The sequence below is a fragment of the Balearica regulorum genome, chromosome 2 (assembly GCF_011004875.1).
Source record: "Balearica regulorum gibbericeps isolate bBalReg1 chromosome 2, bBalReg1.pri, whole genome shotgun sequence".
NCBI classification, from domain to species: Eukaryota; Metazoa; Chordata; class Aves; order Gruiformes; family Gruidae; genus Balearica; species Balearica regulorum.
The window spans coordinates 72073026-72092186 of NC_046185.1; the positions used below are offsets into that span (position 1 = coordinate 72073026).

The 19161-nt window shown below is 40.7% G+C and overlaps 1 protein-coding gene across 3 annotated transcripts in view; it reads left to right on the forward strand.

The window, feature by feature from the left end:
• Positions 1 to 8446, forward strand: part of MOCOS (molybdenum cofactor sulfurase) — a 235268-nt gene extending 226822 nt beyond the window's left edge. For all 3 annotated transcript variants that reach the window (XM_075744682.1, XM_075744685.1, XM_075744686.1), the window contains one exon: positions 4837 to 8446. In XM_075744682.1, coding sequence (XP_075600797.1) covers positions 4837 to 4983 — 147 coding nt within the window. In that variant the 3' untranslated portion in view covers positions 4984 to 8446. The remainder of the gene's footprint in view (positions 1 to 4836) is intronic.
• The last annotated feature ends 10715 nt before the right edge of the window (positions 8447 to 19161 follow it).

Genomic DNA, 19161 nt, shown 5'->3' on the forward strand with positions numbered 1-19161 from the left:
CAATATTTGTTTCTGAAATAGTATTTTTCTCCATCCCTCTGAGTCTCTGAGAAGCTGGTGCTCCAAGCTGAAAGATTGAGGCTTTGCATAGATGGATTACAGCTATTGTAATTAGCCACGCAAGCAATTTGCATGTTTCCTGATAAATGTAAAGCAGGGTGCTGAAACCTAGCCAAATACTTTTTATGAAACTTTTTATCACATTGTTTGAAAGAAAAGTGCAAACATCTCTACAAAGCAAACTTGAGCTCTGCTGCCATCAGTTCTGAAGAAACACTTGTTAAGGATTCCTTCTGTAATTTTTGACTGAGAAGGAAAAATGAGCTCTTCTTCTGTAACAGAGCTCTCTCTGTTACCGCAGGAGACTACGAAAGGCTAGATACGTTAAGCAAAGGGCATAAAAATAGCCACACGCTGTTTCACATGCGTCACCACCTGATGCAAAGCACACATAGACAGAAAGAACACTGAATTCTTGCCCGTCTTCTGTGTTTTGCAGATGCAGTTTAACACTAACAATAGCGGAAGCCCTGTGGGGAGATTTGCAGCACTGCTATAAGCTGGGACTTGCTATCAAGGTAGCAAAGGGAATTGCATTAGCAGTTTGCCCCAGCATAAATGTATGGATAGCGGTACATCAAGGGAAATCCATTATGTTTGCACATGCCTTCATCCACTAAAAGGCTTGTGTTTTTTCCTGCGGGCTGTTGATCCTCCTTTATGTATCTCATTGTGCCTTGGGAGAGCTTCTTTCCCTGCAGAACTGGACGCCGTGCCTTTGGACTGCTTACTGAAACGTTAGCACGGATAGCAAATGACTTCTTTTATCTGATGCATCATTATCATCATTTTCATAGTAATGCAGGGCCTTACACTATGCAATGCTTTTCATCCAAAGATCTGGAACACTTGCAAACCGTCATTGATGTAATTAATAGACCTCTGAAATAATACAGTTCTCTTTTCTCATTGGTGGCTGAACTGGGAAATGCATTTATTTAAGGTAAAGCAAAGGGAAAACAGTTCTTAGGAAAACATTCTGCTGTCCAGATATTTTCAACAGAACAAGATGGGGCTTTTTGACACCAAGTTAAAAGCTTCCCTTTTTTCCAATATGAAAAATCAGCATGTTGAAAGTGAGTACATCCACTCTCCTATTTTGTAAGGCTTTGCTAATAAGTTTTGGTGAATCCAGAGCTAATAAAACATCCTTACATTGAAATATATATATATACACATTCAGCTTTAATGATTGCATCTCCCAAACTTTTGCATGGGAGGGAGCTTATGTTATTTTATGAATTAAAACGAGCAGACATGAACAGGTAAATTTATCTACTGGGAGAAGGCAGTTGAGACCTACACCCAGGGGCAAAATCCAGAACTCATCCATCCAAAGCTAAGTTTTAGCATGCAGTATCATTTATGTGCTTGTTACACATCCTAGCAGGGCATTTTCCCTACCAAGTGCTAGTCTGAATTAACTGATTGCGTAGGATATTGAAGGCATCTCATCTCAGCCTTTGTCAGATGTAGCACCTCAGGTTTCTATCTTACAAAAGGAGATACTGCATGCAGGATACTTCTCTGACAGTGAATATCTAAGCAGTGCATATTACTGTTGATCCAGTAAATGTACTTGAAACAACACGCAAGAATGACAGCATTTTATATCTCCTCCTTTAAGTGAGTGTGATGGCTATCATATGATTCACTGTTGGCAAGAACAAGTACGTTTTATCTACTTCTCCCAGTGGTGAAATGTTGTGCTTTTTACTAATCAAGAAGCTTTACATTTTTGTCCCTGTGAAGGTTAAGGGTGATGGGAAGAACCCCTACTGCCATCAGAAGACCGAGCGGATAAAGCCACAGAAGTCACAGTCCAGCACTCCCTGGCCAGTTTTTGGTGTCTTTTGGGGAGGTTATATGCAGAATAATATGCCCTTGAAGTCAGGAAAGGGTAGCAACAGCAGAGAGAGATTATGTGGTTCATTGTAATAACTCTGCAGGCTGTAATCTCTGCCTCTGAAAGCCTCATTTTTCAACACTGAAATGTGAGAAGGGCCAATTTCTGCATTTTGTCTCTCTCTCTCTCGAAACAGAGCTGAAATGGCAAGATGCACAGCTTTTGTGGTCGCTCGGGTGTTTGGGGTTTTTTGTTATTGTCAGTATCTGCTGAGTCAATATTTGTAATTATTAAAAAAAAAAAAAAAAGAAATTTACTTAAAAGATATTAAATCCACTTCTGGTAATCACAAGTGAAATTTTGGTCTTAAGAACATTCACAAAAGAAAGAGGTCAGCAATTCCAAGCAGGTATTACTACTAAAATAAGTATACCATCAGTATGCCATCACCTTGAAAACTCCTTAGGCATCACCCGCTGTCAGCATTGAAAAAATTATTATGAGATTTTAGATGCCCAGAAATACTAAGGGCCAGGATTAAAATAGTATTTGAGAACTCCTGAACATAAGATATATTCACACATGCCTTTTCTTAAATAATTCTGAATGGTTTAAAGTGCTTTAAGAAAAAAAATCTTGCTAAATGATTCACAATTGAAAAATTGGTAAATTAAATTCTTCACAATCTGCCCAGATTTACTTTACTCTCATTTTAAGATAAATCAAGATGTCAATACAGTAAATATAAATAAAAACTTCTCATGTAGCAAATGAGTTTGTTTACACGGATGAGTTACAAAATTCCTTCCTGTATGTAATGTGGTGTAGCATGGACAAATATTCATTTTACAATCTTTGTTTTATGATTGCCTGATTTTTTTAAAACAGCAAATTATGGCAACTGTGACTTTTGCAGTAGGGTGTAGGAAGTAAATCCAAGTTGTTAACCACAAGGCTGAGAACCACCATTTATGCCGAATGAGAAACCACAGCTTGTCAACAAATAGGAGAAAAGCAAGAATGGAAAAACAATACTATGTACTTTGATAATTTAAATGAAACGGTTGCTAACTTACCATTTTAGCATCATGGCTGATCCAACACAGTCACTGTGCTATTGGATTGGGATCTTACTGTGCTGCAGCCGTTTCTCAGCATTAAATACCAGAACGTTGGGCATAAGGATCTACCCTGTGCCCACCTGCGTTGAAGACACCAGTATGGTCACAGGTATCCAAAAAGTGTCATTAATAGGATAGGCCTGATGGGGTCCAACTCACGGCCCACATATGTGAAATGCCAGTGAGATGAAGGAATAGCAGAAATAGCCAAAAAAAACCTGCTTGGGAGCCGGTTTTCTTTTTAATATTTAGGATTACAAATGAAATGGAAAGACCCAAATTCAGAGTCTGAGGCCATGTTTGGATAGATCTCTGCTTTACAGCGCCTCTCTTCCTTGGGAGTAGGTCTCAGCCTTACATCTCGCTAATTCTTAAGACTAAAAGCTGTTTCGTGTTACCTCATTACTGTTCCTTTATTCAATTATACAGTGCAAGAACAGGAGAAAACATACTGGCTTCATATTTAGTCTGTCAAACATGCTCCCTTAAATTCAGCTAACACTATGTTTTTAATTTATTGCAATTCCTTTTACCTAGTATATTTTTCTAAACCTGCTGTAAATGTAATTCCCTCAATTTCAGGATCATCGATCTGAACAAAGGCAGTAAATGTAATCAGGAAATGGAGAAGGAGAATAGAGTTTTGTTTTTAAAATTTATTTTTTCAGATATATATTTATTTATTTTACACTTTTGAGTGACTGATGCATTTTGGCTGTAGCCTACCAAACCAGAATACTTTTTATTGAAACCTGTAAAAAAAGACAAGAAAATTAGTCTTGGGTTTCCAAGGTCCTGTTTGAAGAATAAAGACAATCTGAAGTCTACAAATCAATTATCAATTTAACATGGTCTTCTTCAGCATTCCTTTGTTTCTTACTTTATATATTTCTTTAATTAACTATTATCTCATTGTTTGGAAAATATTATCATGAGATTGCAAGTCTGTTTCTTGCACATCTCTAAATTCTCTACTGTTGGAAAAGAAAACCACAAAACCACACCAATCTCTTACTGTCACATTTCCAGATCCCACCCAGCTGTTCACAGCTACAGCTGTAACGGTCAATGTGCTTAAGATTAAGACCACAAATAAGAGTGCGGACACTCAGATCAGGTTTTCAGTGCCTGCGAGGGTTGTGTGGTCAGTGGGCAAAGTGGTTTTTCTGTTCCTCTTTTCTTTATTATTCAGTATCACAAGGACACATATCTAAGTATTTCTAATACTTATGTAGGATGGCTTCACAGCTAATGACAGATAGCAAGTGGTAGTCCTAATAAAACAAACTTTCTGAATATTTGCTGTAAAATATAATAAATATTCATAAAAACAAATGAAGGGAAATTCACAAAGGCTAGACAGAACCAAGTTCTGTTAACACAGCGAATAATTCATGGTAGAAGATGCAAGACTTTTCCTCACTGTTTGAACACACATGGATTCTCGTGCTGCCTAGCCTTTATTTGCGATGATGCATTAACTGTATTTGTCAAGAAGCTGGAACAGTCATTAAATGACAAGACTATGAGGGAGTGTAAATTACATATATGATACTATGGCACTCGTGTTGAAATACTACGTTATTTATTCACTTACTTAAGGTATTGCTCTTGAATAGCATGGGGTTAGCTTTTGTTTACCAGTCTATTATAGTTAATTAGTTAAAAATATTCTTAATTACATGGAGATCATACATACCCCCTTATTCTTAAAGCAATATTGTCTTTCTAAACATATCTGGGTTGTGAGATCCTCTATAGATCTGATTAACATGAGTTGCATCTCAATAAATATTTTGCTTTTTTCAGACAAACTTTGGCATATACCTGATGAACCAGCCTTTGCACTCATCCTTTCCAGATGTTTTATCGGTTGGGTCTCAAGTACTTCCAGTGCTGAAGGAGAATACAGAAATTCAACCCCCGACATCCAGTGAAGAAAAATGTTCAGGGTAGATTCTCTGATGGAGTTGAAATTTATTTGCAACTCCAGGGAAAAGTCAGTAGTCAGTTATTAAAAAAAAAAAAAAAAAAAGAGCTTCTACTCATTTGCTGCTGGTTTAAGTCTTATAATTTTCTGTTTGCTGTAAATGTTATCAGATGGCAGAACCCTTGATAATTACAGCTCACCTACATGTTTTTGCTTGTGATTAGGTTACAGCAGCCATAACTCTATTTTGCTCAATTGCTTCAGGATGCAACAGGTTTGATCAAGTTTTACTGGTGGATGACTCCCAAAACAAGCCCAACATCATTGTCAGAAACCCACATCTCAATGAAGGAAAGTAAACACAACAATAAACTACTTCCTTATGTTGCTTTGTTAAAACCACAATTGGGAGAGAGGATGCAGGACATATTTTAGATGCAGTGTGGGTGGGAAGGGAACAGTGAGAGAGCGACATGAAAGTAGCAGTCCATTCAGCTTTTCAAAAATGAAACTGAAGGTGGTGCATAGACAGTCTGAAAGCACCGGAGAGGAGGGAACTGTTATTGGGAAATCTGTGTCTCATGCTTCAGAATAGGTGAGGATGCCAAAAAGGCACAAAGATCAATGAAGATTCAGTATGCCATTTGCAAAACACATTCCCTGTGAAGCAATTTCATCTGTTTATTCTCCACTTCTTTCTCTCATTCCCATTTACTGCTTTTCCATCTGATTTATTTTACATGCTGACTTCCCACACACTTGTTTCCTTATGCATTTGTGGATGTTGACACATTTTTCTCTCATTAGAGATTTTTCAACTAATACAGTTGTGTTTTCTATAGAAACTTTGTTTATCCTCAGCGGTCTCTAATGGCCACTTAAGGGAATTCTTGAAAGTCTGGATGCTTCTCCATCTTGAACAGGTCAAAGTATTATTTTTTCTTACTCTTTGTGCATTTGATTATGTCCTTCTTAGAAGGCTTTTGAGTTCTTTACTCTCTTAAATATCACTCATGCTTTCTGATTTCTGAGAGCAAATGTCTGAAACCTAGGACTTAGTCTGAAATATCAATTATTGTGAAAATTAAAAAAAATAAATAAAGCAAAGCCACACAGTGAAAAAACATATGGAAAGACAGTGTAATGCAAGACTGAGGCCAGGTGTTTTATGACCCCAACATGTGTCCAGCCAGCCACAGGGCGATTTCATGCTTCCAGGAAGACCTTCTGGAAGAGGAAATTCTCCTAGATTGGCATCTCTGTTGCCATTTGGGAAGTGAAATTTTGGCCCCGTTAAAAGCACCGTCAGAACTCTCATCCAGCGTGATTTAGGTCTTCCTTGGGGCGATTTTGGCTCAAACTGTGTGAAAGTGCTTCTGGCTGAAGCAATCCTTGAGTTGTTTGAGTATATCCCTAGAGAGGAACCGGGCAGCTTTGTGAAAGAATTGGTCAAACAGCGATTGTGAAAGGGGAGCAACTACCGCAGAGCGGGTTCAATGGGAAAAGGGAAGCGTATCGCCCAGTGTGCGAATCAGAATTCAAAGATGGTCTTTTTTCTTTCTCTTCTTTTTTTTTTTTTTTTTTTGTTTGTTTTTGAACTGGTCTCTTCTTTCTTTTATTTTTTTTCTTCTTTTGAAGAACTGGTTTTACTCACTTCAGCTGGAACAAACTCTTACTAGTCGCTCAGCAGAGCTTTGTAATGGAAATGAGAGGAGACATTATCTGTTTCTTATAACCTGCCATAAAAGACATGGAAAGAGAGAGGTGTTTCATATGTATGTAAACTGAGGATCAGTTTTGAGAGTTGTATCTTCCACTTCAGAGCCCAAGCACTGCTCCTTGATGTCTGCTTTGAAAAGCAGGGGGGTTATCTGTCTAATAGTCAATTATCTGATGTTGTAATGAGCAGGCTTTTGGGAACTTTGAAAAGCAGTTTCCTGGTATCTAAATCTCTTAACTGTTTCACTCTTTGCCTTTCTGTTATGAAGAGCATTGTTTTGTTGGATAGAAAGCCAGTGCAGCTCTGGCAAATTTAATATGAAAAGACCTGCTGTACGCTGACCTTCAGGTGATCTCTGATGCTTTGCTCTGTCCTCCTCACCTCACCAGTATGTCATTTGTTTAAAATGGCACAGAAGTTAGAAAAGGAAATTGAAAGCAAACCTCAGCAAACTCTGTTTCACTTGTTATTGGATTTACTACAAAATAAGTCACTTCTTTGGTACATAGTGGCTTGACAAATACTGTTTGCGAATAGCCTTAATGCAATGTATGATAACTAAGGATGAGAGGATTTGAACTTTAAAAATGTCATGCTTGGTCATTTTGACCTATTATTTACAGGCAATTACAGTTTCTGCTGTGGATTAGTAATATTAGATCAAGCATAATTTTGTCACTTTACAGGAGGGGGAAAAAGATTTTCTCTGATATATGAACATACTCATTAGTATATTCTGTACATTTCCCAGAAGGAACATCCTTGTGCTACAGTGATGGGAAATGTCACAACACTTCAGATTGATGTAAGAGACATAAGGAATCTTTCATCTCAACAAAGGATAATATTTCGCTTCTAGTAAGTGGAGTGTCCCCGTCGGTATTGAGATGTCTTCCCATCAATGAAGACAAATTCTTGTCAGTGACAGTACTTTGTGGAAAATCTTGAAGCAGGAATAGTCACTTTTAAATGACATGCACTATAAGTTTTGTAGAAATAACATCCCTCCCTTAATGTGAAGAGAATTCAAAGAAAGATAAACTTGGCATAATACAAACCCAGGTACTGCAGGAATTAAAAGGGCATAAACACTTCAAAACACTGTGTATATTATGTAGAAAGATTAAATGTTCTATAAGGGGGTGACTTCTCAATCTTCAGAGTATATAGAAAAAAGAAAATTTCATATGAAGGCAGACTCTTTCATCTAACTACTCCCATTGGTGCAAAATTAAATCTTTGGACTAATTGCAGATGTATGTTTACCTTCTGTGGATAAGAAATGTACTTAATACAGTATTTCCAGAGTGCTGTACATAGGAATTCCTCTATGTATTTGAAAACTAAGTTCATATTTCCTTACAATGAATTATTTGGACACATTCCATTTTCTGTGGGACTTTTATCTCCTTCCCAAATCTCAAGGCAAAAATTGTGATTATTACAAACTCTAATAATAGCCAGGAGACTGAAATCACAGAACCGAAATCAGCATTTTTAGGAGAAGCCTCTGAACTCTGTGTTCTCTGATATGACTAAGATATTTCACATGCAGTTTATGATTTATGTACTTTCAAAGGCATCCTTCAAATTATGGTCAAAATTTTAGGTCACCCTTCTGTCAAAATTATACACAAATCAAAAGGAAGGACTGCATAAAGAACATGATTGTTGTTCATAAATTGTAGAGATTATGCTATGCATTTCCTCTTCAGTCTGTTTTTTAACTTTCTTGGAAATGAAACCAATAAAATATGTATTGTACTTGACATGTCTATTGGTGGTGGTTGCATTATTGACCTTTGAGCTCATGAGATGCTATGTTCTGCTTGGAGGCATTGCCAGGCTCACAGGGTGAGTAAGTGGCTCAGGACTGACACGCTGACTGTGTCTCATCACTGCTGGGATTCACAGGTGAGGTGTCCCTCCAGCTATTCCACTGATGACCTCCATCCATCTAGTCAGCATGCCAATGAGTTGCACACTCAGCTCAGGCCCTGCGCAAAATGCACTAATAATCACTGGTTTCCTTTAAAATATGTCCAGAGGCAGTCCTGTTGGAGCCATCTCTGTTATCCAGAGGTTGGAGTTCTCACCAAGGGTGTTGGAGAAGAGAAGGTTCATATCCCTCGCCTTTGCTTGAAGGGATCCAACACCGTCCTTCTCCGCTGCCTTAACCCATCAGTCAGTAGGCGAGACTGGGGACTTACCCAGACTGGGTGTGTGTGGGAATCACTGGGAAGGCTTGTACTTCCCTTCCCATGAGGTTTACACAGAAATGATCTGTGGTTCTCTGGGCCAGAGAAAGAGGGACATGGGCACAGTGAGGCAGGATCCACACGTGACTGAGCTACTCATTCATGCTCTTTTGGATTCACAGAGGGTGGGAGAGGAAGAAGAGCATGACTCTGTAACCCAACAGGTAGGTCATTCCTAGGATGGTGAAAGATGTGGGTACGTCCCTGTCCCTCTGATTATACAGCTGTTATGAGGCAGCTACTCAGACAAAACATAGACACAGCCCCCAGAGAAGGGAGGAGAAGGCAGAGCGCGCCTCTTCTCTGCTGGGTGTGTGGGTTACAGAGGCTTGTGTCCTTCGCCACCCAGTTTGTAATATTTTTTTAGGAAGGAAAGGATGTAGGTATCCTCAGGCCCATAAATCAGATTTAGAGAACTCAAAGTCATCATCAATAGAGAGGTGCCTCTTAAGCACGGTGCCATTTAAGAGGCCTCTCTTCCCTCCCTTTCATGTCAACTAGCCTGCCTTGCTTCTCACTTGGTGTGGTGGCAGTTGTGGGTCCCTTCCAGTGGAAAAGAAAATAGGCAGGTGCCCTGCATAAAGAGAGAAGTGACTCACTCAGGACTATGAATAGGGACAAATGTTAGGGAGGTTTGAACTTTGGGCATCTTTGAGCACCACTGTCATGTGCAGACGTACATCAGAAACCTGTGTGTAATAATCCAAGAAATATGTGTCACAGAACAAGTTAGTCATTTTTTGTGCTGGCACTGTGAAGTCATCCTGGAAGGGTGATATTCCAGAATTGTGCTGTTGGGGAACAGACCATGGCAAAGTTAGAATGGGAAAAGGGGACCAAAAAAAAAAAAAAAAAGCGTGTTGTAGCGTTTCCCACTGAAAATTGCTGAGGGGTTTCTCAAATACCCACCAAGTAAGACAAAATGTGAGAAATCAGGGAATTTGATTTAGTACAGCAATTTCGAGGCAAATTTGAAATGACACTGATCTCAAATGAAGAGCATCTTGCCTTGCATGGCTCATGCATAGCCTACAATTAGGTGCATTTCTATGTTAAACCCAGTTTCTTCCGTGAGCCGATCTATTCCAGACCTGCAACCACAACTTGTCAGCACACTGCAATTCTGAACATCAGCTTCTCCTAGGTAGCTATATTCCAGCTTTGAGCCCATCTCATGGTTTTTGCTGTTTTTCAGAGGTAAGTGTCCCATCTGGATTAAAGTAGTCTGGCCAGGATCGTTAATGCAGAGATGGCTCCTCGGTCCAGAAGTGAAATCAGCTTTTGGTTTCTCAAAGGGCTGTTTTCCATGAGGCTATGTTTGAAAAGCCAGCCATGATCTAATGTCAAGTCTGTTGTTTTCTGGTACTTAGATGAATCGGATAAAGCTGTTGAAAAGTTTGTGAGTTGTTATTTCCCAAAGTAAACCAAAACTAGAAGACAACAGAAGGTTCTGCACTGCTGAACCCATCTATTTACTTCTACAAATGAAGAAGAGCCTCTGAGGTATCCATTGTTCATGGATGTAATTCACAGTGAGTCATGTATTAGATATTTATAATTTCACTGCTTTAACCAAGTGCTTTGGACTTGTGCTTACCCTCAGAGCCTTTGTATTTTGTTTATTCAAAAAGCTTCCTCCAGAAAACACTTCCATTCTGAAATGAAATTGAATTTGGTTTACGTCAAATGTTTGTCATTATTCTGTTTTAAGGAACAAGAATGCACAATTTCTGTGTTTGACTTGCTATCCAAATCTTGATGTAATGATTGAATACACCTGAAAGAGGAGGTTCTTGTCTGAGTTGGTTTCTCTGTCAGTCAGTACTTGGAAAAAACGACTGTTCCTCAGTAGTGTCTAGTGAGTTAGAGAAAAAGCTACAGGAGCTGGGCACAACTTGCAAACACTCGTTGTCTAGGAAAGTTTGCATCTACTAATATATATATATATATATTCAAGCACAAGAAGTCTAAATAGTCTAAACTATTTTATTTTTGGTCTTGGAAAATACTCAGACGAAAGCTTGCACAGGTTTTCTGAGGGTGCAGAGGACGTGGCCCCCCCCCCCCCCCTTTTGTATATCAGACCCACAGCAGGACATCTGGCATCCGAACGGCTGCTGTCCCTGCAAACAGAATGAGTCCTCAGACGTGTAAAAGTACAGGACAAAGTGTTGCAACACCCTCCCTCTTTCATCATACACTAAGGAGCAACTTAGAACAGATACACTGGCTGAACTCTGAGCAGTACGAGGGTCCGTGTCCCTCCCCAGGCATGGTGTGACCTGGCCCCACTGTGCCCCACTCAAAATTTGTCCCAGGGACACTGAAAACTGCCAGTGCTGGCAGTTGTATACTGTGGTCAGAGACTCTTAGAACAATTAAAATCCAACAGACGTTGCTAATTTAGCTTGCTAACCTCAGAGAACTTTTCATTAACTAGTTGTGCATGGTTTTATCTGAGGGAAGTACTTTGTCAAGTTCTCATGCTATTTTCTGTTGTGTCGTACTGGTGTCATGGAGTCACTTGGTATTCATTCACTCTCACATGCCTTTCCCGCTGGCACGGCATGGTAATTTGAAGCTATTTATGTGCAAAGTGAAGAATATGTGGAGGAAGAGAGAATCTGACGTTTCACTGAGTGGGTAAACTGAAACAATTGGTTAAATTAGTCACGCAAGATCGAGACCTGTGTGTATCAGAGTCTTGCCTGAAACATTATAAAAAATGCAAGTGGATTCTTACCAGACCTTTTTTCTAAGTGCAAAAGCAATACAAGCCAGCAATCATGATTTAAGAAGCTAAGCAATCATGTATTTAAGAGGCTATATATGATCTAAATGAGATTGTCAGGTATTGCAATTAGCATATTTATCTGCACTTATGTTAAATAAATATTCTGCTTCAAATAAGAACATTTGGATCAGGAGGGTCATTCTACCACCTGTTGTATTTCTTCTAATTTCATCCATCAGTCCCAAAATACTGATGGGCAAAATATTTTTAAAAATTAGAACTCCCATTTTGTAAGAGGAATTTAGCTTTGAAAAAGCCTAAACAAGACACAGCTTTCTGAGTGGAAAGACTATGACTTAGCGGTACAGTGATATTACGTGATCGGTCATTTGGAAAAATGGCCGTGGCATTTGTCAAAGAAAAGAAAATCCAGAGTGATTCAGCAGTTAGAAGGGAGGTATACAGCCAGGCATCACGTTATACATGGAGAGGAATGCTTGCTGAAAGAAAATTCCCTTAACGTATGCATACGTATCTCTCAGAAACTGCCCATAGTAGAAAATTTTCTTAAGTATGTGTTGTTATGTTCCTGAAGTCTCTGGTGATAAGCTTTATGCCACACGGAACAGGTAGAGATTGAGAGGCAAAGTGGTATCAGATGGCAAGTGCCAGAACACAGTGGAATAATAGAAATTTTTTTGCATGAAATAATGGAGTATTTTTGCTGTCTACAGAATTCTCTATAGGCAAAAAACAACAAAATTGGGTTTAGAAAACATATGAAAATAAAAATAAAAGTGAATAATGAAAAGAAATAAAATCACCTAGGCCTTCTAGAATGCATTAATACAAATAAAGGCAATTTCTAGGTTTGTGAAGCTCCATACCATAGTTCATCCTACCAATTCTTGTTATTGCAGCCCACTAACTGCCGGATCCTGGATAATAGTCACTGAAATCATGTTAATGTCAGCTTATTCTTGAAAAAAGACACTCATGCTGGATATGGACATGGTGATAAAGCTACTAACCAAAGTAGTTACATGGCAAAGTAAACCTTAAAATCACAGACCTTAAAATCATGGACCTTAAAATCATACCTGGATGCAGAATTGGGAGGGGGAGGCCTCACGCAGGGACACACTTCTTCTCAGAAAGTGGAAACTTCTGACCTTAATCTCGCAATGAAAAGCTGAAAAGCTTTTCAGCTGTAGCAAGACTTACTGGTTCAGAAACATCATGATTTTTGACCTCTTGATGCTGGCATTATTTTGATATACACTCAGCCTTTCTTAACCTGGATTTTCTGTGGAAGTAATAACTGCAGCTGTCAGAAAGAGGATGTGTGATCATGAATGGCAGAGGAGATGAAACCTCTTAAGAGGCTGTCAGTAGAACAAGAGATTGCAACTCTCTGGTGCCCTTAGGGCAATAGGAGCCATGAGCCCAGGAATCCAGCTGGAAATGCAGCTACAAATTCATGAATGGACTTGGCAATTGGGAAATGCTGCCTTAAAAAGTGAGCTCTCTCCTCAACTTTCAGTTATTTCCCATTTCTATCTAAAAATAAAGCTGCATGAACACAAGTGTCGTCAGACTACATTGATGTGGACTTCACTGTGATTCCTTTTTCAATTTAAATGAGTTGTTTCCTCAACTAATCAGCCAAAAAGTACATTGCAATGCAATGACAACTTAGTAAGATTAACAAAATTAGTATAATGGGCTTTACATGATTTCATTCTTGTGAGATTATGTTTTCAGTGCTATTAACATTCATTAATTTCTGGATAGCCTCTTGGTTATTGAGTTGTTCATGTCAGAGTAACTATTTGAAGGGACTTCTGAAGGTCACCTCGTTCAACACACTGCTCCAAGCTTCAGGGCTAGATTAGGTTTCTCAGGGCCATGTCCAACTGAGTTTTGAGTATCCCCAACAACCTCTCTGGGAAACCTCTTCCGGTGCTTTTCCACCCTTCTGGTGAAGAAATCTTTCTTTAGATCCTCTCAGAAATTCAGCTTCTCACTGTTGCTTCTTATCCTTTCACTGTGCACCTTTGAGAAAACTCTGGTTCAGGCTTCTCTCTATCCCAGCCCATAGGTGATTGTACACCCTGCCCTTAGCTTCCCCTTCTGCAGGCTGAAGAAGCCCAACTCCCTCAGTCTCTTCTCTCCAGTGAGAAGTACGAGTGACTTCAAAAATCCTTTGCTGAATGCTGGAAGTTTTAAACCAGAGAACTCAACAAATCGCCCTGGGAGCTACAGGGCTGAAGGATGTTCTCCATCCGCTCTTGTGGTGGAGTGAGAAGGATCATGCAGTCCATGCAGGTACCGTTTCTCTGGCAAGCTGGGTCAAAATGTTACATTATTGTAAGAGTGGATCCATCAGTTTAGAGACCTTCAAAGACTGGCTCTGAATTTAGTTTTAAATTAAACCTGACACTGAGTTCAGGGTGTAAGTCTATTACCATTGACTTACTGGCTGATTCCCTTTTTGACTCAATCAAGGAAAAAGAGGGTTTTCTACTTTTGGGGATGAGGGAGTGTGTTTAATACATTCTTTGCAAAGCTGGAATGTGGCTGAAGTCTTGGTCCGAGTGAAGTCAGCAGCAGAATTAAACTCCTCTCTGCTGGGTAAACTGTCTCCTCTAGAAGGCTGGAGGTAATCATATTTGCTTCTCTCAGTATGGTATAAATGGATCTTCACAATATCCAGAAAGCTCCTGTGTGACTGAAGCATTTCCATTTCTGTATGTCCAGTTTTGGATACTTAATGAATTTGATTTTCTAGAAGTATGAGCTGAATGCTCACTAAGAATTGGGTTGATTGAACAGTCGAACAATGAAATATCCATGCAGCCCAAGTGCTTCTGAAAGTTTAGACAAAGATGCACCACTTCCTAATTTACTAAATTAACTGCATCCAAAAGCCGTTAATCAGCTTTTTCACTGCCAGCAGGTAAAAGGAAGTTGACAGCCGTTGCCAACAGTAGCTTTTTGTTTCTCTCTTTAGCATATACGATGCAAAAAGTGTGAATGAGACAAAATAGATCTATGAGATTTTCAGGCAATCACGGGAATGAAATAAGGGCTCAACCATTGAGCAGCCTCATTTTTCTCTCCCTGGGACTTGGCATGCTTATTTGTCCCAGTGCAACCCATGTATAAAAACCATAATCACATGAGGCAGAGAAACTTCCCTCAACATCGTTCTGAAATCTCTGTGCTCAGGTGATGAATAACCTACATAAATTCCAGGGGATGAAGAATCAGAATCAGTAGAATGGTTTTACTGGGAAGTTGTAAAGTCAAAAATCTTTGTCTGCTGAGACTGCAAAGCTCAAGATAATTTCCAACTTTTTTGTTTCTTTTTTTCTGTTGTGAAGTATTACAAAGGACAGCTTAATGTTGTTAGCGTAGTAGCTGAGGTTTGTGAATCTGAAAATACGGTAGGGTATCCTTGCAGCCAAGTGTTTTATAACCAGACAGAGATTGTTAGTATGTCAGTCCACATTTCTTGCTTTTATGGGCTCTTCTTCCCTTTGATGCAATAACCTCATATGCATATTATCTAGCTGAACTACAGAGGAGCTGCACAAAGCTAGGCTCTTCCAGCAGATGACTTGGAAGATTCCCAATAGTTCAATATTTGTAGTGAAATGCAGTTGATCTCAAGGATGAACATGAGTCCAGTATATTAGAGCAGGACATCAAAATGGAGGGAGGAGAGTCCTTGAGATGCTATCAAATCAGTCCCTCAGCCCTAGACCAGCTCCAAATATATCTGCACAACTGACAGGTGATGAAAGGATCAAAAAGGATCCCTAATTCTAGCATTATTCAGCCCCAGCCCATTGCAGAGTAGGGAAGGGCTGGACGGGGTGCCCAGCCAGAGCTGAGCCAGATCCCCGGGGCTGGGCAGGGGTGGGAGGGTCCCTGGGAAGCTGCTCAGGGCAGTTGAGGTGTATCGGTGCCCTCAGGACCTGAACCTAGGGAGAACTGCTCTTTAAAACACACAACTCTGTGTCAGGATCGTTTTCCATCTGGGCCAGAAAGCAGCAATAACTACTTCAACTGAGGACCGAGGTGGTCGATCTGCTTCTGCACAAGCCTGGACACCACGGTCAATCAGTCCCACTGCTTTTCTGTCTGCCAAGTCACTGATGTGGGCCAAGGACCAAGGCGACCGGTCCTTTCTTGCTCTTTCTATAAACAGCTGAACTTGGAAACTTTTGTCATCCGTGGGCTGGCACAGGCTGACACGGCCGTGCACGCAGGCTGTTGCAGACTGCCTGAGCCATGTTCTCTTCAGAGGCTTATGCACATGTAGGCTAATGTGCAAAGGGCAGCTCTTGATGAAAAGGTTTTGCTGGTCTGGTCAACTAGATCTTATAATCACCACCAAGCCACCAGAGATCTGAGAGATTTCTTTTACCGTGTTCACCGTACTTGTAATTTCTCAGATGAAGGCTGTATATTGCTCATCCTTTATCAGCAGAGCTTTAGCTGTTTGTAAAATTTCCAAAGTGGAAAATAAAAAGGAAAATTCTTGTCAAACAGATGTTTACCACCACTGATTGATGCTCTTGCAAGAGATAATGTCACCTGAAGAGGATCAATTAGCAGCATTTCTCTTCCTTTCATCATAAATCTCAGTAAAGCAGGAAATAGTATGAAACTTGAAAGAAAGATAAATGACTCTCATTAAGAGGAGTGAGGTATGATTAAACAATAAGGTACAGCAGGGTGGGTAGCACATCAGGCCAGCACTGAACTGGGGACGACTCATCTAATTGTTGCCAGCTTCCCAGCCCAAAGGAGTGGTAACTCAGAAGTTAAACATAGGTCCTGAAGTACGCCATCGCGATGCTAAAAATTACGGTTTGGCTGATAACAACTCAGATCCCTAAAAGTGAACTTAGAAGAATCCTTGAACTGATGAGATTGTAATTAGCTTGAGGGATGACAGCTCACAGTCGGTCGCGTTCGCCCCTGGTGTAAGCTGGCAGCATCTCACTGACTTCCACCGAGATGTGATTCTTCTGATATCAGTGTGCCCGTGAAAAGGCAGAAGCGCAGTGAACATTTTCCTATTTTTAATTTCTGTAAATGGCAAAACTCCTTTTGATTCCAAAAGAAGCAGGACAGAGCTATTTGCTTAATTGGACTAAGTCCTCCCCACTGAAATTAATGTGAACCTCTGTTTACTGTTTTACCCCGCTGTGCCTGAAGCTGGAAGGAGATATTACTTTCCATCCAGTGAAATGAGAGTGGTACTCACTCTTCTCACGATCTCTTTGAAGCATCTGCGCTCCAGGCGGAAGTTAAGGTCTGAAATTGAGGCATTTTAACAAACAGTGTCAGTGACCTTGTGCCTAGCGCTGCACCTAGACAAATAATTGCACCACTGTGCTGCATGCTGGTGCTTACCTAATGCACTCTTATGCAAGAGAAAGAAGCTGGGAGTCGCTTTGCACGTTTGATGAGAGTGAGTGTCACAGCAGCGTCGACTGGATTGCACACAGCCAGGGCAGCTTTCTTCCACCTGAAGGGCAGCAGATGTGATTTTCCTCGGCCTTCCTAGGCACATTCATGCCTGCCCACCTTGGTCACCTTCCTTCCACTCCATCCTGCACGCACTGCTGCAGGGCAGGAAATCCCATCGACTTTACCAAGCAAGCGAGACACGTACAGCTGATCTGTGACTCCCATCGCAGATGCGTGTCCTACCCAGGGACTGCAATGTGCCTGCGAGATTTTACCTGACCACAGCTGTACCACCCTACCCTTGCTTTGTAAACTGCGTTTTTCAGGCAGGTCCAATACCTTGTGGCCTGGATCCCTTTCTGTTCCTATGCTCCCGGTCAAAACAATTGCCCCCAAACCTGCTGTTTTGTCTGCAGCTCTCATATGCTAGCTTCTGCCCTTTCCACCCAGGTACGGAGTCTTGTTCAAGAGTCTCCAGGGCTGACACCTGCAGCTCAGTCAGCTTGCAGCTCCTCTTGGAGGTGAGTAGGATGCTAGGGGCTGGTGAGAGATGGCAGCAGTGCCCACGGGGAGCGTGCTGGGCTGTGTGGTAGGGCATGTCACAGCCCTCTTCTCCACCGAGTAACCTGTGTCAGAGGGTAGGTTACTCAGACCTGAGGTCTTTGTAGTTTAAGATCTTGGATAAGATCTATAAACTTCATGTGATCTAGGACCCATCCTGTTATAGATCTGACTCTGAGGGCTGCTTACACATCTTTTTTCTCTGCTATTTGAGATAAAAAATACACACAGGTGATGGGACTTAATTATTTCCATTTATCCACAGGTGACTGAGGTAGGGTGTCCTTGTCCTTTGGCCTTCTCCATGGTCTAATGACTCTGCCTTTCTGTGGAGGCAGAGGATGGTGTCCTGAAAAGGGAGAGGTTGATAGTTCAGTCCCTTGAAACAGATGAGGGAATTGAGCCCCAAGCTTTCATATTGTGTGGCAGTATTTGGAGTTGCAAGCTCTGCAAAAGAAGACTTGGTAGTGTCTCTTGTCTAGAAAACATCCACAGGGCTCCATTAGACTACAGGATAACTCAGGTCTGCCAGGACTTCAGGGGGACATCTTGTCCATCCTTCAGACTCCACCTCACCAAAATGTCGGGGCAGAGATACGTCCCTCTGCTGTCCCTTCTCATTATTGCACAGAAAGAGGTAGGAAGGGGACATCACAACTGAGCGGTTGCAGGGGCAAGATGGAGAAGGGATCCTTTTATGGGGTGCAAAAAGAGGGAGAAGTTGGATGTCAAAAAGAGCGAATTGAAGGCAGATTTCCATCATCTTGTTTAAATCTCTTCAGTAGCTGGCTAGTTACGATCAATACCAAAATGTGACGCTTGCTTTTGTTGGCCTGCTCATGCTCACATGAGTAACTGCAAGAACAGATTCAGTAGAAAGAAAAGTGGATTTCTGTACAATTCCTCTAGATGGCAAACTTTATCTGTTCTATTTATCTTATCTATTCAAAAGCAAATAAGTTCAGGCTCAACCACACTGGGAAAAACATCCTACACAACTGGGACCATTCAGTCAGTTCTGGAATATCAGTTCCTAGAGTCCTAAGCAAGTTGCTGTAGGGAAAAAAAATTGTGGATGATGCATCCAGTCCTTGAGAAATGTGTTTACTGGTGGAATATGATTTGGAAAGTACAATAATGAAATTTTGTTTGAAAGATTACATATTTTGCAAATCTCCTTACTGCACCTAATGATGAAGATGTTGTCTACTTTGCTCCCAGAGGCTTTTTGCTGTGCTGAATGTGAGGGAAGTCTCTTTCTCTTTCTGCCCCAACTTTTCTAGATAGTAATGCTGATCATTACTTTCACTGTTGCTAAGCCAGTGAGGAACGAGTGTAGGGAATCTGAAAGAGAATGAGGAAATCAATAAAACTGCCCTGAGAGCTGATCCTGATCTAACTCCTGTGTAATTGGTAATGACTCCAGTGGACTTCCTGGCATAAA